The sequence below is a fragment of the Eulemur rufifrons genome, chromosome 1, assembly GCF_041146395.1.
Source record: "Eulemur rufifrons isolate Redbay chromosome 1, OSU_ERuf_1, whole genome shotgun sequence".
In the NCBI taxonomy this organism is placed as follows: domain Eukaryota; kingdom Metazoa; phylum Chordata; class Mammalia; order Primates; family Lemuridae; genus Eulemur; species Eulemur rufifrons.
This window is the reverse complement of record NC_090983.1, coordinates 2,587,278-2,615,189: the sequence shown is the minus strand read 5'-3', so window position 1 is coordinate 2,615,189 and position 27,912 is coordinate 2,587,278. Positions and strand designations below refer to the sequence as shown.

At 54.3% G+C, this 27,912-nt stretch overlaps 1 protein-coding gene across 2 annotated transcripts in view; it reads right to left on the bottom strand.

The window, feature by feature from the left end:
• The window catches only part of PER2 (period circadian regulator 2), a 40,739-nt gene extending 23,293 nt beyond the window's left edge, over nt 1-17,446 (bottom strand). The window contains exons 1-6 of one of the 2 annotated variants that reach the window (XM_069465022.1): nt 17,352-17,446; nt 6,981-7,230; nt 6,526-6,588; nt 5,437-5,591; nt 2,311-2,432; nt 1,088-1,289 (exon numbers count right to left, since the gene is read on the bottom strand). In XM_069465022.1, the coding sequence (XP_069321123.1) occupies nt 1,088-1,289; nt 2,311-2,432; nt 5,437-5,591; nt 6,526-6,588; nt 6,981-7,210 (772 nt within the window). In that variant the 5' untranslated portion in view covers nt 7,211-7,230; nt 17,352-17,446. Of the gene's footprint in view, nt 1-1,087; nt 1,290-2,310; nt 2,433-2,863; nt 3,108-5,436; nt 5,592-6,525; nt 6,589-6,980; nt 7,231-17,351 lie in introns of those variants that run through there. The other variant, XM_069465093.1, reaches the window with a different exon arrangement.
• Nucleotides 17,447-27,912: the final 10,466 nt, after the last annotated feature.

Below are 27,912 nucleotides of genomic sequence, written 5' to 3'. Positions count from 1 at the left end.
TTGTAACATGCCCTAAATGTTTCGAGCTATGTATTTTGGGGATATTCAGTTTTAACAGAAACAATTCAGGGCATTTCAAAGCTTACGTCAATACTTTGATAAAACGTTAATTTCCTCTAAAATTTAAAATGTCTAGTAAAAACATGAACTCAATTGGTCAATCTCATAAAAAATGAGGGGATGGGTCTTTCCATAGTAGTTTAAAAAAATGTGTTAAAAAGAAAATTTTTTAAAAAAAGTCTTAGACCTTGATTTTTTCATATAAAATTTACTCAAAAGAAATGAGGAAAAATTACTAGTTGCAAATGATTATATAAAATTACCCCCTTGGAAAGGCCTCTGAGAATTCGCCTGGTTCTTTTTTACTCAGACAGCCGTTTGGTTGGCCACCCTGGGGAGATGGGGCCAGGGGCTGCCGCTGTAAGTCCGCGCGAGCCATTTCCCCCCACGCAGTGGCCCAGCCCCGACCCGATCCTCACACCCTGCCCTGCAAGCTTTGATGGTCTGAAAGCAGGCGGACTACATCTGAACCCAAGTGCTCCTCCTTCCGGGCCACCGTAACCAAACTGCACACACGTCCCGGCTGCCTGCAGGTAGAGCGCGAGCTTCCAAGCCAGCGGGGGGCCGCGATCCTTCCCCGGCCCCCACTGCAGACTGGAAGGGGATGGGGGAGGTGGGGAGACGGCCGATGGAGGGGGTGCGCAAACCTGTGGGAGCCCCCAGCTCAGGGTGGCGAGCCCCCAGAGCGGTACCCGCCTAAACGGAGCCTCCCACGCTCCCCACTGCCCCCAGCCCCCACACGCTCCGCAGTCAGGCCGAGATTCCAAAGCTTCAGAGCAACTTCATTTCTAAACTGTCTAACGTTTCCTGAAATCTTCTGGAACGCTTTTCCCTCTCTGCAATTTATGAAAAGACTCTATTTCTTTCTCTGAATTTATTCTGAAGAGAGGAGCAGTGCTTACCTTTCACCTCTGACAGACAGGCGGCGGCACCTCACCTGGGGTTGGGCCCAGCTCCCGGCCCGTCACCCCACCACAAGTCCCCAGCCCACCCTGGAGAGGACAAGGTGCGGCCGCAGGGACCTCACCTGCTCTGCCGCACATGCCCCACGAGGGGAGCTTGCAAGGCGTGGTGAAGCTGTGGAACACGCTGACGTCGTGAGGCGCCAGGAACTCCACGAACTTGGCGTCGCCGAAGGTGTCTCTCTTACAGTGAAATATGGACGTGACTTGGTCAGAGACGTACAGGATTTTCCCAGTCACCAGGGACACAGCCACAGCAAACATATCCTGGGAAGGAAGAATGTGACTCCAGGGACGGCGGTCCGACAGGCTGGCAGGCCGGCTGGCTGGAGCTGGCCACTGCAAGGGCCTGGGGGGCTCTGGGCCCCTTGCTCAGCCCTGGCCAGACCAGCTCTACCTTCCTGTTACGCATCCGGGGTGCAACATGGTATTATCTGAAACACATCAGGGTTCCTGTGCCAGAAGAAACCCCAGGCGTCCCCACTCTCTGGCAGGTGCCACTCACCCCGCTGTCTTGGACACAGTGTCCAGGCTGGAGTGACTGGGAGGTGGGACAGGGAGACCCTCTGCTCACCTGGCCTGTCACAGCAACCTCTGCCTGCCCTGCCTCCCCCAGGGTTCTGGGGCTGCCTGGGGAAGTGAAGGCCTCTGGCCAGGCCCCTCCAATCCAGCACGGGCTCTGTCCCTGCTGCTGGCCCTCTGGGCTCAGGGCTGGGGCTGCCTGGGGCTCACGCTGGGGGAAGGAGAAGGATGAGGGAGTTCCATTCTCAGGCCAGCTTCACCATGGTCCCAGCACATATTAGTCCCCAACCGGCCCTTACATCTATTCTCACTGACTGAGAACTTGGGGTGCTGGGTGTGTGTGTGGCCCTACCCCCTCCAAGAAGCCCACCTTTATGGGGTACTTAAAAATGCATGGGTTTTGGAGTCTCAAATCCTAGCTCCCCCTCAGGACCGCGAATCCCTGGACACGTGAGCCAACTGTCACCAGGTCTGTCCCCTCTCCCTGAGGACATGACGCCCAGATCCCCTAGCTCGGCTGCACTGGGCTCGCTCCTGCACCCATGAGCCGTAGGGTGCAGTTGGCCAGGGACGGGAGGACAGTCTTGCAGAAGAGAGGCAAGTCCAGAACACGACTGCCGCTTCCAGAATCAATGACTTCACGTTTTTCATTAAAGGTACAAACCCCTCTCCTGAAGCCCCAGCTCCTGTGGTAAAGCCACCAGCCGCAGCAGCCCAGCTAGCTCTCCTGGGTGAAGAACTCGCGCCGTGTGAAAGGGACGCTTACCACGTTCTTGCCGATGTACTCGGAGGTCACACTCTCCATGTCCTCCACGGTGTAGGAAGGCACATCCGGCCCGCAGGGGTGGCCCTCACTGGACATCAGCAGCTGGTAATATTCTTCATTAGCTGCAGGAGAAACATGCTCAGGCTCCACGGCAGACCCCGGGCAGTGAGTGAAAACTGTCGCTCACTCTCACGCCGGGGGCTGTCCTTTCTCGAGTGAAAAGTGGAACAGACACACTATGTCTCTGGGGTGCAGAGCACACAGAAATGTGAAGGCGAGACAAACTCACGAACAGAAACCTGTAATTTTCTCCCTGAAAATCAGGTGGCCTTTGATTATAGAATGTTTTTTCTTTTTTTTAAACCTGGAAATCTGTGTTGGGATGATTACAGAATTTTTAAAAATGATAAATTCATTATTTTAAATAACATGGCCACAGAGTCTGCCTAACCCCCACTTCTCCAGAAGGGTCTTTAACTATGATGCAACATCAGTGTGTCCACACAGGACCTCAGGTGGCAGCCCCTGCGTCTGACTCCTTGGGGGACCCTACCAGACACTCCCATCCAGGCAGGCCGACTGCTTAAACAAACAGCACAAGAAATGACACTTCAGAGAAATTGTTCAGAATAGAAAATGAAGATGAGGCCACTTGATCTGAGTCCTCACGTTGTCCTGGGTGCATGTGGCAGGATTTTGGGGTGACCAAGCCTGTCTCTGGGTGTCGCAGCTCACAGGCTGCAGTAACCCCCACCCTAGAAGGGAGCAAAGAAGCCGGCTCCAGGCTGCCACCTACCCTCAGAGCCCTACAGGCCCTCAGACGGATGGAACCGGAGTGGCATTCCAGAGTCCAATCCGGGCTCCCACCAAGCCTGTGCTTCTTGCCACGTGGTGGGGAGACCTTCGGACTCACAGCTGTGTCTCATTTGCTTTCAATTTCCCCACCTTCAGAAACTTCAAAAATGGCTAAATTTCTCAGCATGCTCTCAAATCAAGACATAAACTGCTGGAAAGCACAGAGAATGTCTCCATTTGGTAGCATTTTCAGGCTCTGAGGTTACTGCAGATGCCAAGAATGAAACACCCTAAACAGATATAATCACATGAAGGCAGAACAGCCTGGTTAGCTGCAACCATCTTCCCCCTCCAGCTCCTCCTTCCAGAACGGGGTGCCCTCTGCAGGCGCGCTCCCCAGCGCCGTGCCCTCCACAGCGAGGTGCACACCCCACGGGCACCAGATTCCCAGTGGGCGCCCCTGGGCTGGACCAGCACTGACCAGCCGCAGCGACACTCTGCTCTGACTACAACGACCCTCACCAAGCAGACAGTGGGCTTAGGGAGGAGCCTGCAGAGAAGCTGGGGCAGAAAAGGACACCCCAAAACCTGGCACCAGCCAGAGCACTGCAGAGCGGCGGCTATTTGACCCCCGGCTCAAGGGACCCCAGAGTGCCGATGACCTGCTCTTTACCAGTGAAAAGTTGCCCAAACATCAAAAAATACGAAGACTGTGTGAAACATGGGTTTATACCCACAATTATCCGCGATGGGCCTGCCCTAACTGCATGGTGCGCCTTGAGGCAGTGACTGAGGATAACAGAGTAAAGCTACCTTTATCTCAGCCTTTCAGGTTCTTCTCTTTTCACACATGTGTTTAATGTCAGGGCCCTCCAGCACTGCAGGGCGCCCGCCTGTGCAATGCACAGACAAAGGCGCACGTCTGCAGAGGGGGCTGGGGGCGGTGCTCACACTCCCACTGGTGGGGGGGTGCAGCTGCTCTGCAGGGCCCCCCTTCCCCGCCCTGGCTGACACTGACTGATCCTCACAGCGGACCAGCACAGCTTAGGAGCCAGTGGTTTCCACGGTAAAGAAAAAGGACGCACCTAAGCCCACAGTTGTGTAAGGTCAGGAGTGCAGACGTGGATGCCACCTCCAAGATTTCTGCTGTTTTCTCTGAAACGCTGGAGGAAGCTGAATGCTCCTAAAGCTCGCGGACTAAAGGCAGAGCTCCCGGACCTTTGTGACCAACATCTACAGCTAAACCATCCTCGATGACCCCAGTGCAGGGGTCTCGGCCCCCAACTCTAGGGACGGGCTGTGGGAAACCAGGCTCTGGGTCCACAGCAGTGTAGTCCTGCCCTTCCTGGAGACAGAAGCACCTGCAACTGCCTGAGACCAGGACACAGGGTACCTCCCAGTGGGAGAGCCGGGCCCGGCAGCAGCTGGAGGACGAAATTCTACTGGGAGACACTTAAGGGGCTTGGTAGTTTATGGAGCAGCAAAGCATCTGAGCTTGTGGATGTGAATATTTCTGGAACTTGCAGTGTTTGTTCATAGATTCCTGCACCGCACCTTTGAAGAGTTCGGCATGTGTATTCTCTCGTAAAAGCCTTAGTCTTATACATGACTGACCAGTTCTAAAAGTTCTTTCATATTCTGCCGTCTAACAACAAAATCCAAATATATACACAAATGGAAACAGGATCTATGAATAAGACTTGGAGGCCCCATTACTGCCCGTGTGTGGTGGAAGGTGGCGTTCTACCTGCCTCCTCCTTTCCCGGTTGAAATGACCACCAGGACAGAAACTCCCGCATTTCTAGATGAACAAGAAATGAACGGCCTGAGGTCTTGAACCAAGAAGCTCTAAGTAATGATCTTTTAAGGATAAGATCTGACAATGTCTTCCCTCTCGTATCTCCTCACATTAGATTTTAAAGGCAGGACAAGTCCTCAGCTAAGTGCTGAGGGATGTTTTGCTTTAATTCCACTCTGAGCCGCTCACGGCATCAGGCTGCTGCCACGGGTTACGAGCAGTGTGCGATAACCTTCCTGGACTCGGGGTCATCGTCCCAAACACCAGTGCTCCTGCCAGAACCCAGATGAAGCTGGACTCCCCTGATCATGACCTGACCCAGCCCACGGTACAAAACTTTCTTTTTCCTTTAAATAGAATACTTCCAGTGTGCCGAGGTTCCCAATCAATGGCAGCTTCGTCAGATTTTTATCATTTCCTTCTGCTATTGCAGGTATGAGTTTCAGAAAGTCAACACAATCCAAGCTGTAGTTTGGGGGCGCATTTAAAACTCATTTCTATAGATGTGGAGCAGATGTGTGGGGCAGACACACCTTTCACTTGCTTCACGCTCTTCAGGGCGTACTTCAGGGTTGCCAGCGTGCTGGCCTTCCCCGTGGCCTTCTTGTCTGCCGGGAGGTGGACCTTCAGCTCCTTCAGCGTCTGTATCAGTTCCCTGTGCGCGTCTGCTTTGGCAGACTGGTCACTACTGCGGATTCAAGAAAGAAGCGATAAAATGTTAGTGTTCCATTTTGTCAACCTCGGGGCTCGCCAGACATTTTCGTCCGGGTAGTTCTTTGTGGGGCTCTGCAGAATGTCTGGCCGCATACCGGGCCCCACCCGCTGCAGGTCAGCAGCACCTTCGCCAGTTGTGGCAGGCAGGAATGTCTGCAGACATTGGCAGATGTCTCCTGCCAGGACAGAAACTATGCCCAGTTAAGATTCATTGCTGTAACCCCAGTGAGTGCGGGAGAAGTCCCTCCAACTGGGCTCTTCTGCCCCGAGGAAGAGCTGCTGGTTGACCCGTGGTCTGGCGGGGCAGACGGTGCTGCTAAGCTGTGCCTTCCCCCCTGTCCCAGGCACAAAAGGCCCGAGTGATGGGATTACAGAGGACAGCAAGTGACTTCCTGGGACATGACTGTGAACCATGAGCACAGAAGAGAGGAATGGGGGTTTCTGAGAAGGGTCCTCAGATGGAAGCACACAGAGGTGGCCGGCAGGACAGTGGGCAGTGGCTGGCGGAGATGGACCCTCCGAGCAAAGGGCTCTGGAGGAGCGGTGGGCATCTGGTCTCTGCGGCGGCGGCAAAGCGCCCACACGCCCAAGACTAGGAGCTGGACTTCGCTCCGGAGGTGACAGGAAAATGTGGACATAAGGATAAATTTGTTACAAATACCCTCAAAAGGGTGAGGCACGTTCCAGATGAACATGGCCAAGACTCAGGCGAGGTTTGCTTAGAGTAGGGCTGGGAGGAGCTTTACTGGTTCTGGTGCAACACGGGGGGCTCTGAATAGCCGCAGGGACACGGTCAGTGTCTGAGAGGCCGAGATGTGGCCAGGTCACACCAACACAGCCGTGCACTCCCAAAAAACTAACCTCCAATAAAAGGTCTCTGAAGACACTAAGGGACTCACTGGCCTTACCTGCAGCCACTTGTGGATGGGTTGTGCTCAGCCTTGGCCATCATCAGGCTGAAGGCATTTGGACTGTAAGAACAAGGAATAAAAGCAAAATTTAGGCAATTGTATGCTCCATCCACTTCCTCCCCCATCCCGCCAATGGTAACAGGCTAGATAACACCACAGCAAGATAATTTTTAAAAAATACAAGGGTAAGATAAAAATGGAACATAAAACTTTCAGATAACAGAAAAACTAAGTATTGGGGGATGGAAACACAAGACAAAAGCAACAAGTTCATTTTCTGTAAACCACTCTAACTAAATTTTAGTTACTCTGCATTAAGATTTTCAAAAATTTTGAACAATTTGGTAATCCCGATTTAAAGATTGCAAAAGCAATCAAACCACAAGGGAAACCAGCTATACTGAGAAAACCAAAAGCCTGTCCAGCCTCAGCCCAGCCGGAGGGGCACCGACCTCTGGTGGGCACCGGGCGGCTCCACCAGCGTCCCCAGCTCCTTCCCGCCGTCGTCACAGTCGCTGCCCCGCGAGTCCCGCCCGGTGGAGCAGTTCTCACTGGCCTCGTTTCCGCTGGAGCCGCTGCTCATGTCCACGTCGTCCTGGAGCGGGGCCTGGCTGGGCTTGGGCTCTGCGGGGCCCCTGGTGGGGTCCGCGGGTCTGGAGGGGAACTCCGTGTACCCGTTCATGTCGGGTGCTGGGGTGAAACCTGCAAACGACAGCAATATTGTTAAGCATTAAAAGACACACAGGTGACTACGGAGCCATCGAATGGAACAGCTGTTTGAATCTTTCTACACATTTTACTAAACGAACCGCAGCAGTTGGGATCAATTGCACACATATCACTTCACCACGTCACTCGTGTTCTTATTTACTGAGCTCCTGCCTGTCAGGAATGAGGAAGACGGTTGAATTAGGCAGTTGAGGTGCGAGGGCCTCATCAGAAGGCAGACAAGAGCACTGCCAATGACGCCCAGCATGCAGGAGCTCTGGGAGAACACAGTCCCACTGAGTGGCTGGCAGGGCCTGGAGTCTGCATTTTGTAAGTCTCCCAGGTGACGGGGGAGCAGGAGGCTTCAGACATCGTGGCCATCACAGCACGGTACAAATTACAAGAGAAGCTGAGGACAGTGGGTGACTTCGGGGGAGATGAGGCTTAATGGGTGAAGAGGGCAGAGAGGGCCCAGCAGGTGCAGAGCCCCCTCAGAGCTCAGGGGTCCCAGGCACTGCAGGAGGGTGCGGGGGGGGGGGAGGGGCCGGTGCAAGGAGGGAACGGTTAGGAGCCCCTGAAGCACCCTGAGCACCAGCCCCCGGAACTCAGTTTGCATGGGGACAGGCCCCCACTTTGGTGCTAGACAGAAACTTGACCTTTGGGGCTTCAGAGAGGGGTGGAAAGGGGCTGAAAGTAGGGACAGACCAGCCTCAGGCTGCCACAGTAATCCCGGGAAGACAAACGGGGCGGGGGTCGGACTGACTAGCAGGGGGGCCACCAGCCCAACTATGGGGACAATTCGATGTCACTAAAAGAAGAAAGGAGGACCCAGGATGGTGTTTCTAGTGGGGCCCGGCAGCCAGTGTGTGACGACGGCACTGCATGTGGTCATGCTTAAACCAACCAACGCCAGGATGTACTGGGGGGTGGGGGAGAGGCTGTTCGCCCCTGGCCTGGAGAGGGGGGAGCATGGGGCGGGGGGGACCCAACCCCGACAACCCAGGAGGCCTTTCTCCTCCTGACCCCATCTGGCCTCCAATCTGCCAAACTCAATGGGAAGCCAGAGGGTGAAGGGACCTGCTGACTTGGGCTTGGTGGCTGGGTGGCAGCTGTCCCTTCACCAAGAGGGTATTTCCAGAAGGCAGAATGTCCCTCATAGCTTCCATGTGCTCAGGGAAGCAGACCAGATGCCTGCAGAGTGCGGCTGGGAGGTGCTGAGTGAGGGCTCTGGTTGATGCCGATGACTGGGGACAGACACACAGCTTCTGTGACCCCCACACCTACTGTTGTGTACAGGATGCGGGTCTACGGATGAGCCAGCAGGGGCAGGTAATTTGCTCCAGGCCACACAGCAGCAGGTGACAGGGCTGGATTCCAGGCTCCCTGCCTCTGAAGGGCCCCACCCCCACCCCCAGGATTGCTCAGGCAGGGTCTCCTGCACCTGCCCCACACTCGGGGTGTCTCTGGACGCTGACTCTGGCCCAGTGTGGCAATGCTGCTTCTGCGTGGCATCTGCTCAGCCCCTCCCAGGGCAGAACACGGGGAGAGAAGGGCTTCTAGATTCTGCACCCCAGTCTCTGTGAAAAATCTTACCCTCAAGTTCCCACCACACTCTGGGAGAGCATCCCCTGCCATCACCTCCTTCTCATCGGGACCCATGTGGAATGACCAAGCATCAAAAAACTGGTGGGGGAGGGGAATCGTCGTCAGCCACCCTGGAGGACTCTTCCTGAGGAAGTGGCCCCGTGCTGCAGACCCCTGTCACCCTTGGCCATGCGAGGAGATGGCGGAGCCAGGGGCCCAGCCAGACAGGGAGCTGTACCGCCAGGCAGATGCCTGTGGGGAAGCAGCGGGGGAAGGACGGTCACGGAACAGAAAGCCTTTGGGGAGCAGAGGTTCTCCCGGACACGCGTCCCCACTGAACACCTAAGGTCCCATCTCCAACAAGGCAGCTCTGAGAAAGGGGCCAAAACCACCCAGGCAATACTATGAGGCCACACAAGTGAGGAACCAGCTGGGGACAACTGGATCACTGAGCTCCAGTATGACCCTTCACCCGCCCAGGTCTAGCCCGCGCTGAGGGACCCGCTCCGGGGCGTCCAGGTGACAGCAGGACCCACGCAGAGTCCAACCACATTCCTGTTTGGAAAACAGCAGGGCTGATAAGACCTTGTCTCGTTCAGAGACTAATAAGCAGAAAAGCCAACATGGGGCTTTAGAAAAGGTACACGACAAAGACAAGTGAACACAACCCTCACGGCACGGAGGAAACAAGCAGACTTAGGGCAGCACCCGCTTTTCATCACGAGGGAAAATTCAAGAGAAGATGGATTCCATGAAACAAGTAATGAAGAACGAGATAAAGCCACAGACCAAGATGGAAATGCCACATTAGAACAGAAAATCAGAAAGGACAACGTTCAGAGTGAATAGGGAAGAAAACGGGTTCAGTGAATGAGAGACACACGAGAAACTTGTAGGATGAGAAGGGGAAGAACCAACATTACATGTGAGAAGAGGAGGGAGATGGAGAAAGCTGAGTTTTTTTTTCTTTGAGACAGAGTCTCACTATGTTGCATAGCCTGGAGTGCAGTGGCATGATCAGAGCTCACGGCAACCTCAAACTCCTGGGTTCAAGTGATCCTCCTGCCTCGACCTCCCGAGGAGCTGGGACTACAGGCATGCACCACCACGCTTGGCTAATTTTTTTCTATATATTTTTAGTTGTCCAGCTAATTTCTTTCTAATTTTTTACTAGAGACAGGGTCTCGCTCTTCCTCAGGCTGGTCTCGAACTCCTGAGCACAAGCGATCCTCCCGCCTCGGCCTCCCAGAGTGCTGGGATTACAGGCGTGAGCCACCGCGCCAGGCCCAAAGCTGAGTTTTTACCTGCAGATAACAGCTCTTTCTGAAAAAGACACCAGAGCAATGAAACAGACCATAATGAAAGACACATGTGAAGAAAACCATCCTGAGCTGAAGACAGGTTTGAATCTGCCAATCAGAGGACAAGAGTCCAGTGCCTCAGGACATCCTGATGGAGAGCTACATTCTCAAGGATGAAGAAAATCCTGGCAACATTCAAAGAGGAAAAACAAAGTTGTTGCCTACAAAGTATGGAAAATCATACTACTCTTGGGCATCTCTTGTGCAGTACTAAATTTCCAGAAGATAATGTCTACCCATAGCTTTGAAAGGAAAAGTTTACGGTCAAAGGGAAGAAATATCAATTAGAGGATATTTGCTTATTATGAGTTAGATGGCTGGATGGATCAATACCCTGAGTTACAAAACCTAAATTGCCACTGTTATTCCAATTAAAGTCAGGAACAAAATAAGCAAGGCTGCTCTTCCAGTCTTTTTAAACATTTTATGGAAGTTCTAGCTAATTCGATGAAAGATGAAAGGTCACTTTGGGAAGAGAGAGACTAAACACAAAGACTGTGATGGAGAAAAATACCAAAGATCTGTGAACCTGTGGAAAGACGCTCGACCTCATCAGCACGGGGAAAATGCAAAGGGTAGGGCGTTTTCGCCCGCTGGGTTACCAAAGATTACCAGGCTGACTGCATCTAGTGCTAGAAAGGCAGAGAGGGGCGGGCTCTTGTGTACGGGGCTGTAATATTAGATCTTTCTGGAGGGAAATTCGGGTGCCCAGCAACATTGCTAATCTGCACGCTCATACTCTTCCCACTTTTAGGAATCCACTACAAGGAAATACTTGTACGTGTGCACAGAGATGTGTGGGCATAGTGTGCAGAGTAAGAAAAGCCTGGAAAGAACCACCAGCAGGAGGCTAACTGCGTCCTACCCAGGGCACCCCATCTACTGACCACCCTGGCCAGGTGCCAGCCTCAACTTCCAGGCTGGGCGCCTGCCTGCACCTGGCCCAGCAAGGTCCACGAGGTGTTGACAGTGATCCTGGTGGAAGGATCAGCTCACACCGCCGGTGCTCAGGCCCTTGCTCTGACTCGAGGGGCTCTGCAAGGTCCAGCCCCCGCTACCTCCCATTCCCTGCCCACCCCTTGGCCCCAGCCCTGTGCCCCGACCTCAGGGACTTTGCACTTGCTGCTCCTGGAGCCCACAGCACTCTTCTGCAGATGCCCTGAGCAGCCCACAGGAACAGCACTGGCTCCCCGCTGCCTGCTCCCCCTCCCTCACACTGATGTGTTGGGCAGTTTACTGTCCGCCCTCTCCAGGACATAAGCTCCACGAGGGCAGGGGCCTCAAGGTGCCCACTGCTGGACCCCCAGGGCCTGGCACACACTGTCAAAGGCACAAAGCCTGGGACATCTGCTCTGTGGAATACTAGGCACCCACTAAAAGGAGGGAGACTAGGCTTACTGATGTGGGAGACTCTCTGACTCTCAGAGATGAGCAAGTTGCAGAACAATTAACAGCAATAATAAAAAGGACAAGTGGCACTTACACAGGGCTTGCCGCGTGCCAGCAGTTTCCTGCTGGTTAACTTGCTCTTACTGTGCGCACCTCTGAGGGCTGGCGTGAGGGCGGACTAGGGAACAGCCACCTTCCCGGCCCTTGGGGAGCTTAATTCTAGGGGAAAACAGACAAGCAACAAGGAACTAGAGCACGTGGCACATTAATGACCAGTGCTAGGGAGAAAGACACAGAGCAGGTGACAAGGAAGTGGGAGGGGCTGGGGATGAGGTTTTAGGGAGGGTGGCCAGGGAAGGCCCATGTGTGGGTGGCATTTGATAAGGACCTTGCACACGAGCCCTCCAGGGTGCTTACTGAGTCCCTCCGCCTCGCCATCTCTCAGGCCCGCAGACACTCACTTCTCCCAGCCATTGCCAGGCACCTGCCCCAGTGGCTCCTCCTGGCTTCACACCTGAGGCCACCCAGAGAAAGCACCTGGCTCCACCCTGGTAAGGATGGGGGTGAAATGCCACACCATGGCGTGGGCCTCACTTCCCCGGTGGCTGCCCCAGGGCCCGGGGAGGGACCTGGACACGAGGGAGAGCTCATTCCTCAGGGTGAATTTTGACCACAGGACACTGGAGATGGGAAGGAGCTGGCAGAAACCCCCTCCATGTCCTCCTGGCATGGGCTGCTCTGAGGCCGCTTGCCTTCCTCCGCCTCCTCCCCGCCCTTCCTTTTCTCAGGACGCCTTTCTGATGGGGCCATGGGGCTGAGCCACCCGCCGAGTGTCTTTGTGGGGCAGGTGTCACCTCAGCATGTGCCAGCTTGCGTGTTGTCTCCATGCTCACTCACTTCCCTCTCGCTACCCAGGACTGTATCTCCCAGGAAGGCACCTGCCCCAGACTGTGCTCTCAAGAGAACCTGAACTCAGACCTGAAGAGAGTGCGAGAGTGGGCTGTGGGAGGCAGAAAGTGCTAGCCAGGCGGACAGCAAGTGCAAAGACCCTGAGGCAGGTGAGCGTTTGTCCGACCTACCTGAGGAAGACGGACGAGGCTGGAGCAGAGTGGGTGAGGGACATGAAGTCAGAGCAGTAGCAGGGCCACATCACAGTGTGCCTTGCAGGGACAGAGTCAGAACCCTGGCTTTATTCTGAAAGAGACGGGGAACTGCTGGAATGTTCTGTGTAACAAGATCTGACTTATAGTTTACTGGGACTGCAGGGTGGGGACAAGGTGGAAACAAGGAGACCTCTTATGGGGCCCAGCTATGGATTAGCAGAGCTGCCAAGGGGCGGTCCAGGGTGCGGAGGGCATTCTCTCACTCCGGCCTCCCCCAGGCCTTCCCGCAGACAGCAGCTGGCCCTTCTGCTGTGGGTGAGTTACTGGGGCCATCAGAGGTGGCAACAGAGTGGTTAAGTGAACAGGCCCTGGAAAGCCAGGGTTTCGGTTGGGAGCCACCACTTCCTGCCTGTGTGCTCTTGGACAAGTTCCTTAACCTCTCTGTGCCTTGTGTCCTTATCTGTAAGATGGAGATGACAATAATTTCTGCCTCCTATTGGGTTTTGGAGGATCAAATGACAGAACCTGTACAAAGTATCTGGAATGCAGTTTTAGCTTTTATTAACACAGGAAAACAGACAGGAGTAACCAAAGTAATTAAAGATTTCACTGTCATGGGAGCTATCTCTGACTCGTATTTAAAGGACTAAGAGCCAGCACCACCCCAAGCCCAGACAATAAAGACGTCGTTGGGGGAACAGCACACACTTCAACAAGGCACTGTGCCCGTGTGCCCTGGAGGCACCCAATAGGTCCGTCCTCGTGAACCTGGTTGAATATGATTTGTGTCACGTGATTACTGTGGGTGGAAATATGAATACAAATATTTTTGCAGAGGGTCAGGGAAACTTGGCAGAAATGTGAGACAACAAACTAAGCCAAATCATCAGAAAATGTGTCTCTGAGCACCAGCGACTCTAACGGACCAACCTCATTTTGCCGAGTGGGCGAAACCGACGTGCCGTCAAAGCGGACTTTGCCTCCTCCTTCCACAAATGTTTGCGCAGCGCCAGCTCGTGCCAGCACTGCCAGGGCCCTGGGGAGCTCCCGGGAAACCTGTTTCTACCCCAAGGGGGGCTGGCTGGGGGTGTGCTCCTGAGAAGAGGGGACCAGGGCACAGGAGGGAAAATCACAGCCTGCTTGAAAGGGACTGCGGCAAGCTGGGTGAGCCTGCCCTCGAGGCCCCCTTCCCCGCTTCTCGTGTCTGCCGCTGGCTCTGCCCCCGAGAACAGTCAGACGGAAGGGAAGGAAAGTCGTTAAGCTCAGACCCCTGACCGGGTCACTTGGCCATGTCTTTGGTAGGGAAAGTTTTACCTCGACCAGACAGAGGAACATTCAGAAGGCGCAGTCCACGATGAGATCATGGAGTCTGGGACGGGGCCAGGAGCCCAAGCGCTTGAAACTGGCTGATGGGTTCACGGGGGTTCCTTACGCTATCCTCTCTGCTTTTGCAGACAGTCATACTTTCCACAACAAATGGTTAAAGAGAATTGGGAAACACAGCCTGGGCCTCAGTTCCAGCCTCCACCACCACCACCCGGACCGGTGAAGCCTTCTCACGCTACCCTCACTGCTCAGGCAGAAATACATTTCTTTGTGGAAACCAGAAGTCAGCATAGGGTTTAATCACTTAAGGTGGTCATTTTTTGAAACAGAAGTACAGGTATATGCAGAAAAGTCCCACATCGTAAGGTTAGAGGTTGATGTGTGTCCACACACTGAGCACGCCACGTACAGCACCGGATCAGCGCCCCGATCTGCAGGCAGGACGCTCCAGCCCCCAGAGGCTCCCGGGGGCCCTCCCAGCCACTGCCCATGCCTGGGGTTCCCCTTAGTCCAGCTTCTCACAGCCTGGTTAATTCTGCCTGTTCTCGAACTTTACGTAACAGGGATCATAAAACCTGTCCTCTGTCTCTGCAAGCCTGGCAGTGTTTTACAACCCCAAATATTATAACATGTTTTCTACTTCCTGGTATGAGCCTACTCCCTGAGGCCAGCCTGCTGCAATCCTGAGAAACTGTTTGTCCTGCTAAATAAACAGTCGCGCTCTCCATGGCAACAGTTGGGTAACTGAGGAAAATGTGACCGCAGCCTTCCAGATATGGAAGGGAAGGAGGTGCTGGGGACAGGCATTGTCTTGGCCTCACTAGGGAACCTTCAATTGCTCTCAACTCAGCCTTTTAAATTAATCTTTGAGTAGGTAAAAGTGTAAGATTTTAAAACAGTAACAAATGGAAAAGTGCCAGCCTCCTGACTCTAGTGTTCAGGGACCGAGCTTCCCCGAATCCAGGAGGCTGAGGCATTTGCTCCTCATGTACCCAGGCTGTTCTTATTTTACCCGGTTCCTTAAAGAGCACGTTCCGATTTCTCTCTGTTACCCTCAGGAGGCCACAAGGGCTCAGCACAGCAGCCCACTCTGTCTTGGGAACTGCCAGCCTCTGAAAACCAAGTGGCCTGACCCTGTCACCAGCACTGCTGTCCATTTACTGCTGCTAATCTGCTTGGAAATACAGTGACAGACTTGTTACAATTGTGTATACAACGAGCATGAGTTAAAACGCGCCTAAGTCCACAGAGCAGAGCACAGGCTCAGGGCAGGGCCCGCCAGAGGCCCCATCTCCCCTTTCGGGCCCTCCCTTGGTTCCGCAGGTGGGCCAGCTTTCCACAGGTGGGGGCACAGAGCGTCTGTAAAGCTGCAGGGTTGTGTGTTTCTACTTAGTTGTGCCAAATATGGTAGTTTTCAAAAGGTAAAAGCAACATCTACAGTGTCAGTCTTTCTTTTGACTAAATGCTGAGTGGTCCCGCCCGCTGTTCAATGACCTCACAGAACCTGTGGTTTGCCGAGTCCCGGTGAAGTTACATCATGACTTAAAAACAGAGGTGTGCCTACCAGTGGTTTTCAGAAAGTTCAGGTGCGTGAGAAGCAGTGCAGATGAGTGGTAGCTTTCCTACAGCCTCCTAAGCACAGCAGATGTGCCTCACGGGGTTACATTATGTGACCCCAAGGCAAGAGCATGCCAGAAACCTCTCATCTCCCGCATGGTGCCTGGGAAAATCATCGCTACGGTAACAGGAACCTGGGAACTGAAGCAGACCTCAAAGAGCTCCTCTATATAGCCTCAGTTTCTCTATACAGGAAACTGAGGCCCAGAGCAGGACCCGAGTCACCCAGCAGTGGCCAGCTGGCTGCCACAGGGCTCCCCCTTCCTGCCTGGAACTCCACAGAAAGCCAGGGCTGTGCTAGTTCTGTACCCATGAATCACACCACGATGACAGTGAAATAACTGTGAACACCCACGGCACCATCCCTACGTTGGCATATCACGTAGCTTCCACCTTACAAAAAAAGGAGTCCCTTTATTCATTATACTCAAATACCTGACAAAAACTCAGTTTCCAATTAAAGCTTCCAGGTAGAGTCCTGGCCTCTTCCCACCCAAACCCAGCTTGCGACCAGAAATCCCAGGTAGGGGTAGAGGGTGGGCATCTCCCTTTTGAAGCCAGGGGGCTGCTGTGCCATATACAGGAGGTGAGAGGTGTGCAGAGAGGGCTTCTGCCATAGTGATGGGATTCTTAACGCCTGGGGGACCTGAGGCCCACTCCCCAAGTTCCCGCCCACTCAGGATTCAGCACCCAATTTCATGGAACCTCTTAAGTTCATTCTGACCCGGGGTGACAGAAAGATGCTGCAGACACCCTGGGCCTGGCCCTGCCACGGTGTGTGCCCAGCCTGTATTGGGGCCTCAGTTTCCTTATCTGTCAAGCCAAGGGGTTACTCTGGATGATTTCCAGGGTGCCTTCTGGCTCCGTTGTTCTGTGCCTATGAATCAGCTTTCCAAACTGGCTCCTTCTGTGTAGGTTACAGAAACCTTGGCAACCCACTTGTCATCCCTTATCCTGGCCTTCCTGGAGGGGGAAGCAGGCCGCCATCCACCCGCAAGTTCACATCCGGAATCCGGCAGCCAAGGGACACCCCAGAAGGACGTTGTGATTGCTCCACTACAAAGTGGACACCCCGCTTTTGTCCATGGCGAGAGGGAATAAATACAGGTTGGTCCAGGGTGGGTTTCGAGGCCTGGCTTGGCACCGGGACTTTCTTGTCTCTGCTCACCCATCCCAGGGGGCCCATGGGTGTCCAGGAAAACTCTAGACCAGCGCCCATCCCTGCCCCTTCCCCTGCCTGAGACTTGGCTCTCTGGCCTCACGGCAGGAAGCCAGCTCTCCAACGGGCCTTCCCCTTCCGTGTCCCAGCGACAGCTGCGCTGACCCTCGGTTCCTTTGGCCTTCCCCATGAGGGGGAGGGGAGGGGGGATTGTAAAAGAAAATCGTTTAAAGAACTACAGTCCGCTGTGGTAGCCACTCAGCAGCTCTGTGATCTTACACAAGCTGCCTAACCGCTATGGACCTCAGTTTCTCCATCTGCAAAATGGGGATGCTGATTTCAGCGCGGTTCCTACGAGCGACACACCGTCCGCGAGAGTGCGCCGCAACAGCCCCATCTGCGTTTTGAGCAAGACCGAGGGTCTCCTGACACGACCCACCCACCCCAAGGCCGTTTCCCAGCCGGGGCGTCCGGTGGCCCGGAAAACTCTAGCGCGCGCCCCGCAGCCGAACCAGGCGGCGGTTACGTAACCCGCGGGCCCGGTCCGCGCCGCCGCCTGACGCGCCGCGCACTCACCGCCCAGCCGCGTCCCGGTCTGCAGGCCCGCGCGTCCCTCAGTCCGCCGTCCGTGCGTCCGCTCGGCCCAGCGCCGCCGCCCCGAGCCGCGCGCAGCCCCCGCGCAGCCGCCCGCCGCTGTCACATAGTGGAAAACGTGACCGCGCGCGCCGCCCCGCCCCCGCGTCCACCATTGGCCGCGGCGCCGCCTCATCTGCATACGAGGGGGGCCGGGTCTGCGAGGGCCGCGCGCCCATTGGTGATGGCGCCCGTCGCTCTCTTTACATAAGACGCACATGGAACTCCATGTTCACCGCGCCGGTTCCTCAATGAAGCCGTGGCGCACTGGTGCCCCCCTCGTCCGCCCCACTGGTCTCTTCCACTTCCGGCGTCGGCTCCTTCCATTCAAGACCGCCAGCGTCCGCCGGCGCGCGCGGCGCGGAGTGGCGCGAACCACCGCGGGGCGGGGGCGCGGGGCCGCGCTCCTCCGGCCGCCCTGGAAGGCCGAGCCTCGCGAAGCCAGGCCCCGGGAGACCGCCCCCGGCGCCGGGCCAGGGTTGGCCTGCCCGCGGGAACCCCCAGGACGCCCTTCATTCAGTCATTCATGGTCGTTTTTGTACTCATTCATTCATCGCCGCGCGCGGGAGCTGCCCAGGGCTAGGAGACAGGCCGCCCCCGCGCAGCTCCGGGTGCGCGTCCAGCAGGCCGCCGCCCGCGAAGCTCGCAGTTGACGCTTGTCCCCTCGGCCTCCAAGTGGCCTTTCTTATTTTGGAGACCATGTGTTTCAATTTTTGGTTCAGGAGATAGAGTCATTGTTACCCTGAGGAGGTACAGAAGAAACAAATGATGTCCCTCCCCCAAGCACCTGTCAGGGAGAAAGGACCGTAGCATCTCCCTGTTCTCACCTGGGCTCCCCCGACCACCAGGGAAGGGTCAGAGGGAAAAGCTATGAGTCGTAGCCTGTAGGCAAACTGGGCTGCTTCCTTCCAAACCAGCTAACCCACGTTCAGGAACTCCCGTGTGTAAGCCACTTCTTTCCCTCCACCCGAGGAGGTGTGTGTGCAACTCCTGAGATGCAAACCAGGGCAACACCGAGTTCATGGGGCAGTCCTCCCAGCATAGGCCCCGAGAGGCCTGCTGGCGGCTCCCACTTCAGTCAGGGGGCCCCTCCTCCTGTTCCTCCTGTTCCGCTGACACTGACACCTTGACATACTCTCCACCTCCTCTCCCTAACACGGGCACACACAAATGCCAGGCAAATCCAGGCCCAGCTGCACCCTTCACACGCCCAAAGACCTTTTTGTTTCTTCACTTGCATTGACGTCAATGGGGAGCTCCATTGTTCTGGAAGCAAGAGCAAACAGACAGCTCATCCCACCTCACTGAGATTCTCCTTCATGCTCAATATTTCCCGGGTCTTGCTGAGTATTCAACCTGCAGCCCAATGTCACATTTCTTCTCTAAATTTAGCCTTTTCTATTTCCACCAGTAAATCTGGTAGAAAAATATTGAAATCGATTCTTTTAGAAATTATCCACAGGTGTGGGCCTTTAGAGCTCTTCAAAATCTGATCTATTTTCAGTATTTCACAGGCAGTTTCTTCTTTCTTGTTACTGGAAGTTTTCATTCACTTCACAGGTACTTGCTGACAGCCGAGTACTGGGGGACATGCGAAGATACATCTCACTGGCTCCCTCCTGTGAGCAGTCTGGGCTGTAGTGGGGGATGAGGGAGGTTGAGAGGCAATATTGTCTAAGACGGGGACAGGTCCTGAGAGAACAGGACAGACCTGGGCAGAGTCTCCACCCCAGCTCTGACAGAGGAGAATTCTGTAGGGCGTGAACTCCTAGGATCAGGCCCATCTGTGGCTGCCATGCTCGCTGGGCCAAGGTGGGGTGGGGGCTGGGGTAGAGAGACAGAGAGAGGGAGAGTGGGGCAGTCAGGTGAGAGAAGGAGGGATATGAATCCTTTCCTAGCCAGCCCACACTTGACTAGCTGTCACCTCCAGCACAGAGCTCTTGGACAGGCAAGTTGCTGTTGGCACTGGGGGAGGCAGACTGGCCAGAAGAAAGCCAGCCCTGCAGTTGGGGGTGGAGGTTGAGTGGTGAGCTAGCATCCCCAGCCACCTGGGGAGTGCTGTCAGTGGAGAGACATGGCCTCTGGTCTCAGCCTTCACCCCCCCTCCCAGCTAAATGCTGCTCTGTGCCCACCCGACCCAGCCCACCAGCCTATTTCCACCACTGAGCCTGGCCCAAGTCTGCCCTGCCCATCATGCCTGGGCCCTGCCCAGAGGGGCCCTCTGTACTGGTCCACACTCTTGCCAGTTCACTCACTGGCTCTCTCATTCACTCCCACACTCAGTCAGCCAGCTATTTACTGGGCAACATGCCAGGCACTGTGCCAGCCACTGCCTTCTCTCCTTGTGGATCTCATGGTTTGTGAAGGCAAAGAACAAAGGGCTAGGAAGAGAATTACCTCAAGAAGTGGGGGTTGTGTGGCCGGCAGAGTACTCTCCAAGGAGATGGAGGGGACACTGTCACTCTTTCTGGCCCTCCAGCCTCAGAGCCCCTTCTAGGTCTAGGGACACTGGAGATGGTGATGCTCTACCCCCACTCTCCAGCCTCCCTTGCACCCAGCGCTGACCCACGGCTGACTCCAGCTTCCTGGGTGACCCCAGCTTGGCACGTTGGCAGCTCCTGGCAGGGAGGCACTCAGCCAGCTCCCAGAGGTGAGCCCAAGGACATGGGTAGCTGTCCAGTGTCTCAGACTGGGCAAGATGAGGCCTTTCTGACCCCAGTGATCCAGAAGGCTGTGAACCAGGCAGGTGCCTGTCTCTGCACGTGAGGTGGTTTGTGGACAAATATAAAGAATGTATCATTATCATGCTACCTACTGAGAAGGTTTATTTGATTTTTAAATTAAATATAGATCCAGGGAGACTATCTTTTGTTTGGGGGAGACATGTGTGGGTGTTGTGTGTGCACACCGTTCATGTGTGTATGCATGTGCTCATATGTCTTCCCCCAGGAAGTCACAAGATTTGAGCCCTCAGTAGTGGGTGTGCAGCCTCAGCCAGGAGAAGAGCAGGTAAAAGGAAACTGGGCATGTCTTTGCTCAGAGCTACCGGGCCTGGAATGTTGGTGTCCATGTCCCCATGGCTCCTTTGTAAAGGACATCTGGGACAACACAGGGCTTGTGGCACAGGCTAGGACCTCCATCTGATGTCAAATAGAAGTGGTCAGACTGGACATCCTTGCCCTGTTCCAACCTGAGGAAGAAAGCAGTCGCTATTTCACCGTCAAGTAGGATGAGCCTTAGATGTTTTGTTTTTTATAGATGCCCATAGTCGTATAAAGAAAGTTTCCCTCTATTATAATTTGCTAAAGGTTTTTGTTTGGTTTTTTTGTGCTTTTTAAAAACCATACATAGGTGCAGTGGGCTTTTAATCTATGGCAATTATTATTACTTTAAAAATATCTCCCCCAAATAAATTTTTTTTGGCAGCTTTGCAAATAATTTAAATAGCCATAGCTTTGTCTCTGCTATACAATATTGTGTATAGACTTGTTTACTTCATTGTTGTATCTTAAACAAAAATATGAATAAATAAACTAATTAGTGCCCCACAGATTCTGCCTTTTTAATGTTGTCCATCTCCTTTTTATTGCTATAGGAATCCAATGATTAAATATGTATCCATCAGTTTTGTAAATAAAAAGCATGGTTTTAACCAAAGCCAAAAATCTGTTTGCTACCACATCACTTAAGAAAGGATTAAAACATCAAACTTTCTGGTTATGAGACCATTACAAGAAAAACCAAGGATTTAGCCGAGATGACAGCTGTGCATTCTGGTGCGGGGGGAGCAGTGTGTAGTTGACGCTCTGGGTTGCAGGTCCGGTCTTTGCCTCGAGAACTTGCAGGCTGATTTGTAGATCAGATTTTCTGGTCTCTGGTAGCTTGAGTCCTTTCCCAGAGTTTCTGGGCCACCAATACCCCTCACTGTCCTGGAGGGGCCCAAGGAAAGGTGGGTTGCCAGCAAGGCCACCCTCCCTGTCCAAGGTGATCCCCCGTGTCTGAGGGTCCTCTTCCTTCACAGGGTGGAAGGCTCTCTCATTGGTCAGGGTGCCATCTCGCTGGCCTTCTCGGCCAGGGACCTCACCCAGGCAGGCCCCTGTAGCAGGCTCTTGCCTTGTACCTCTTTGTCTAGTGTGTGACCCCTATGGCTGTCACCTCAGCTCTGTTCTTCCAACATTGCTGGGGGTGGCACTGAGGGACAGCCCAGCTGGCAGCCCTCCCATGGATGTCCTGGAGCAGAGTCAGGAGCTGGAGCCCTGCATGCCTGGGGACCGACAGGCCTGGCACCATCAGAGTCCTGATCCTGGGGTGACACCAAGAAGAATGCAGGAGGTGCCACGTTCATGGATGGGTCTGGCCCTCAGGGCCCCCTCGCCTGTGGATGCGCTATCACTGAGCATGTGCTTACTGCATTTAGGTATCACGCTTAGCACTTGGCATACATTCTCTTGTTCAGTCCTCACAACTCTGTAAGGCACGTGCTTGTGTCCCCATTGCCCCTTTGCAAAAGGCTCCTCAACATTATGACACAATAGGAATCATGTGGGTCTGAGTTCTTATGTCATCAAGGAGTGACAGACTTTGTCTGCTGAATGATCTCATGGCCACCCTTCCCACCCCACCCCTGCAAAGCCTGCGAATGAGCTGGCTCAGCAGGGAAGATCACAAGGTCATGAGCAGCCAAAGTCCAAGCTCCATTGTCCCTGTCGTTCCCCAGAACATTCTCCCCACCGAAAAGCTCCTCTGTGACTTGGCTGGCCAAATGCTCTCCACCTTTTCCTAATACCCCTCAAAATCCACGAGGGCTCACAGGTGAGGATGGCTGGGCTGCAGGACCCTCTCATGAACCACACCCACCTGCCGCACCCACTCACAGCGCTGGCTCCGTGGGGCCCTGTGCACCCTGCCTGTGTCTCCGCCCACACATCTGTCCTGCAGTAACCCCGCTCTAGGCCTCACCACGTGGTACTTGTGGTGCTTGGGTGTTTGTCCTCTCCTGCTGGCTTCTCCCTGGTGCCCAATGGGGAAAAAACACCCCTTGTCCCTGGACCAAAGCTTGTTGGAACCAACAAAGGGGTGTGACTGGGCTCCCCTGAGGGTGGAGGCATCCCCTCTGGTGTGGTGACAGATGGGTCACCTAGCTGAGGGCAAAGGCAGGAGCCCAGGTAACTTGCAGCTCTGGTGGCAGCAGCCTTGGGGCCTGCGGAGGTTCCATAGTGAGAGTCGTTTCTCCATCGTCCTCCTCTTTCTCCACAGGTGGGGCCCTTCGAGGAGCAGGAAGGGGAAATAGGAGATGCCCACCCGCTCCTGGGCCACTGTTGAAGATGCCTTGTTACGGGGAGGAGACCGAGTGTAGGTGGGACTATTCTGGGGACAGAAGGACAAATGGGCCCGCTCTGTCTTGCTGCTACCAGCACCAAGGGGACTCTCAAAAGCATGGATGGCTTGTTTGCTCAGTGAGGGGCGACATCGGTGCTGCTGAATGAAGCAAATGGCGGTGGGGAGGACCGACACAGGACCCCCGCTGTGGAGTCGGCGATCTGGGCTGACTGGCAGGACGGGGACAGGCAGACATCCCCTCCCATGTCTCAGGGCAGGTGCTTGGTGGGGTTCCGCACAGCTGTTCTGGAAGTTCCTGGGACCTTGAATACAAACTCGGGCATCCCCACGGAGGCTGTGGCCGCTCTGGGGGAGCTCGCTGGGTTAGCTTCTGAGAGTCCAGAGAGGGTCCCCAGCAAAACGCTCTGGACTCTGAACGCCGAGTGATTTACTGAAGGCAGGGCCCTCCCAGCAGGCGGCATCTTTGGCTTTTTCCTTCAGGCCTGGAGCAGTTTTTCCAGGCTGGGGTGTGCCTGGCCTTCATGGACGAGTCAAAAATTAAGAGCCCCAGAAGGTGGTCCAGGTCTCGAGGGGACCCTCAGAGGCTGTGCTTCCCACACAGACCCCCATGTGCCCCCACACTCCGGCCAGGGTGTGTAAGGGGGTGCTGACAAGGAACATGACTGCCTGCCAAACCCTAAGCCAGGGAGGCTGGGGACCCGGAGGACTGGCAAAGGGGCTGGTGGCAGCTGCAGCTGAGGGGCCACTGCAGGGAAGTGGCTGTGTGCGGTGGGGATGTGGTGCGGGAAGAATGGGGTGAAAACTACAGGAGTCATCACGAGGAGAGGACAAGGGGAGGACTGGGACCAGGAGGTCCCTAGGGAGGGAGCTTTGAGGTTAGAACCTTCCATTCTCACCTCTGTGGTCCACCCTGCAAAGCTTGTGGCCCCCTGAGCCTTCTGAGAAGAACTCGGGAGGTGAAGATGAAGACAATGTTGAAACGGGATTGCTGGAGGCGACTCTGGTGGCTCTGGGGTCCACTCTGCGAGGCTCAACTCCATCTGGGCTTCCCTACCCCGTCTGAGTTTTCAAACCACAAGAAGACGAGGAATGGGGCCCTGTTCCCCAAGCCCCGCCTTCAGCGGTGTGGCAGACTGTGTGCTCCAGTGCATACACCTGGAGGGGGCGGGGCCCCAGACAATCCCGGGCTTGCTGGCCTGGGAGCCCCGGGGATTGTCACTGATGGCCCAAGAGAGGTCATGTCGTAGGTGCTGCAGGGTTCTTCCCAAAGCTCCTCGGTGGGAGGCAGGAGGCAGGAGAGAGCCAGCTGACCATTCCCGTGCCCTTTCCCCTCTGTTGGGCAAAAATCCAAGGCGTGGTTTTTCTCTCGGCCACTCCAGGGAAGTCCACGGGGCTGAGCATGTGGACCTGCTGCATGTCCGGTTTGCGTGTGGCTCCTTGAGAAGCGGTGGCCAGAGTGGGAAAGCCTCACCTTGCGTTTTCTTTCCTTTTCCTCCACTTTGCTGTCCTGGGTTTGCACCCCCCTCACCCCAATATAGCTTTTGTTCTTAATGCTCACCCTGGCTCTGTTTCTAGGGAACCTAAACTAAGACACTGGACACTGGCAATGGTCCTAGAAAGCAGAGCCTCACTCAGTTTCCATTCTAGAATGAACTGCTCAATGTCATAGGGTCCCCATTCCTAAAGGTAAGTGGGATTGTAATGATCAGAGGTCAGCAAACTGTGGCCTGTGGGCTAGAGGGAAGCAGGGGAAAGCCAAAAGAATATGCCGCAAGATCACACCAGGCCCACAGAGCCGAAATTGCCTACTCTCCAGCCCTCTACAGAAACAGCTGGCCGACCCTGGTAGTGAGCTATCATGCAGTGGCCTCGAGACTGCTGGAGTTGACAGCTGTGGTCGGCTGTGTTGGCTGCAGCAGCGATCGAGTCGTGTGGTGCTTCCTGAGTAGGTGACAATGATGATGATGATGATGGAGAAGGGTGGCTCCTTATGTGGGAGCTGGACACCTTGAGAAAAGACAGTTCAGTGACAACTTAAGACAAACTTTGAAAGCCTGAGGGCCTCAGTGTCAGCTCTGGAGATTCACGTTTCCTGCAGCCGCTGGGGAGGAGAAATCACCGTGGAAAATCAGGGCTGGAATCTGGTAAGGGTCACAGAGCTACAAAGGAGACCAAAATCACAGCCGTGACCGGCCTCCTATGTCAAATAGGAGCCAGACAGGGAAGGATCCTGAGGCCATAGGTGTGGACGACTGGGTGCATGAGTGAGAATCACAAACCCTCAAATTCCCGGGGAACCTCCAAGCCAGCAGAAGCAATCACTTCCCCATTGCCAGATTGTCCTCATGACACATCTCACCTGGTTACCTGCAAGATGTTTGTTCTCAAGACCTGCACTCATCGCCCCTCCTCGATCCCAGGCCTACAGCCAGGGTCGGGTCTCTGCATAGCGGGGGCGGAGAGAGATGAACTCTGCTCTGGGGAGAACCAGACTATTCCTCGTGGGAGGGCAGAGCTGGCTGACGTGTACCAGCAGGACCCGACAGTGGGTCTTCAGAGTGTGCCGGGAGGAAGAGAAGGCTGTCGGTGGCTGGACAAGAATTCACTGGCAGGAGGACACTCCCCTGTGATTTAGAACCCAGTGTGTTGGCAAGGACACCAGGAACTGATTCTAATCATTTACACGCCACTGACTCCAGTGGTGTGCTAGTAACTGTTTAACAACTGGTACTCTGAAAAAAAAAGAAAAGGAAAAACAAAGATTTGTAGCATTTGCCAATTTCTGTAGTGTAAGTACTCCCGTGTGGCCAAGTTCAAGCTGCCACAATGACCCCTTTAGGAAAGTGGTGATGCCACGAAGGCCACATGCATAAAGAGAAGAACCATCCTCACCCTGGGCTCAGGTCAACACGGTCAACCTAAGGGTTTCCTTAGAAAATAGAGTTTGGATCTGCCAGTCACAAGGAGAACCGAGGAGAAATGGGTCTCCCAAAGTTCAACATCTAGAAGACTACTTTTCCAAACTCTGTGTTTAGAAGATTTTAAAAGGGGCTGTTGATACCAGATAATCTCAATCAAACGTTCAGTGTAAGATATTTCTCAAGGTTATGGAGACCTCTGGCTTCTTGTATAGGGAGTTTGCTATAAGTCAATTCATGTTGGAGGTCAGCCCCCAAAATGATAATTTTAGATTTGTAATATTTGTTCTTGAGATGCTGTTTGTGGCAGGGACTGGCCCTTCTGGGTCAAACTGCTCCTTCTCTACATGGCCGTAAAATCCATGTCAATTCAAAGGAGGCTGCTGCAGGAGGGCCTGGGTGGGGCAGTGCCCTCCCAAGCACTGGTGCAAACCATTAGGGTTCCGGTGGGGGCGGGAGGGCTGCCAGGCATCCCTACTTCATCCTCTAGAAATGATGTCCCATCTGGGGTGTGTCCCCCAGCCCCCCTCGGCACTCCAGGATGCAGGTTCCGTCTAAGTGTGCAGAGAGAAGTCTGAGTTGACCTCAGCATTTTAACCCTAAACCTAGTCCAGTCCTCAGGGGCAGAGGTCAGGAGTAGGACATGGAAAATCTCGGAAGGGTTTGTGTCGTTCTGGAGGGTGGCGCAGGTGCGGGAGGGTAAACACCGCGATCCGTGGCGAGCTGGGGCTGAGCCCCGCCGCCCTCAGGCTGAATGTTGGCCTGGGAAACCCAGATTTGCTAGTTATTTTTAAAAATGTCTATGAACTTACCTTATAGATGAGGCGCATGAGTTAACAGTCTCTGTCTTCAGGGCAGTGTGTTTGTGTGAGCCTATACGGAGAAGAAAAACCGAAAGGAATGTCCACACTTTTCCAGAGCTTTCCTCTGGGTGGCGGGATAGGGGTGGCGTTAGTTTTCTTCTTTATGTTTTTCCGTGTGCTTCATGTATTCTATAAAAAGCACTTATTACATGTTGTATACATTATAAATTCTATATGATATACATTTATATGTTACAATGGGCCTTTTTATAATTAGAAAACATAAATATGGTTTTAAATGTTATAAGCTATGAAGTATAAAATAAAGAGCACGTTTGGAAGGGGACGTTCAGTGTCAGTGTAAAACGGCTTGCTTTGTTAGCAGAGGTGGAGCATGAGAACCAGCGAGGTAAAAAGCAAAAGCCTTGAATCCTTGGTATTGTGAAGTGTTTTTATTTGACTTCTGTTCACTTCCCAGTTTTGTTTTCAATAATTAGATGTGAGTTTCATGCTATTTTGAACAACCGCTGCTGGAGATTCACCAAGGTTACATTTATCATCCAGACCTCTGCAGAAACTGTAAACAAAGTGGTAAAAGAGCAAAAGCCAGAAGATCCAGACAAGGAAATAATCCGCAGAGAACAGCGTGACAGACACGGACCAGGCCAACTGTGAGGGCAACACACGCGTGGCTAGCGGGAGAGCGGTGAGCTCAGATGACATTGAACATGCGCAATGTTTGGGGGCTTTTAAGAGTCAGGCCGAGATAAAAATGCTACGGAAAGGTAAAAAATGAAACGATGGGCACGGATGTTCTGTGAAACAACAAGCTGAGGTGGCAATATTGCTGAAAGGCAAAGCGAAATCTGTGCTTCTCTCTGTCTGTGTCTCACTCGTGCAGCCGTGTAAACACAGGTGCCCACGGGAACACCGGAAGGGAATCCGTAAGCACGTGTTCCTCCTGGGCTGGGCGGAGGGAAGTGTTTTCCAGGCTCTGGCGTGGTCTTCCTGTTTCGTTGTACAATCTGAGAGCTGCTAATCCCCGTGCTCTCTTTTTTACCTGGATTGTTTTTAAATCTTCTTAGGGTGTTTGCTGGAAGGCCGTGGATCTGTGAGGCTCTTCTTGGGGGAGTCAGGGCAGTGAGGAGGTGGCCCTGTCCCTGCTCAGGACTATGGGCCAGCGTCCCCAGCGAGGTGGCAGTGCCCTTCGGGTCAGGGTCAGGCGTGTGCTCCAGGGGCTCTGCAGGGCCCTTGTTCTCTGACGTCCAGAGGCGCCAGGTTTGAGCGTGGGCCTCCCTTCCCCAGAACTCATGGTCCCCCATCGGTTGGCACCTAGGCCTGGCCCTGTGTGTCACCCAGGTGTGGACACTGGGTCCTGAAATCAGGGCTGGGCAGGGGCTGATTAGAGGCCTGGCTGGCATAGGGCGCGACTTCACCTGTCCC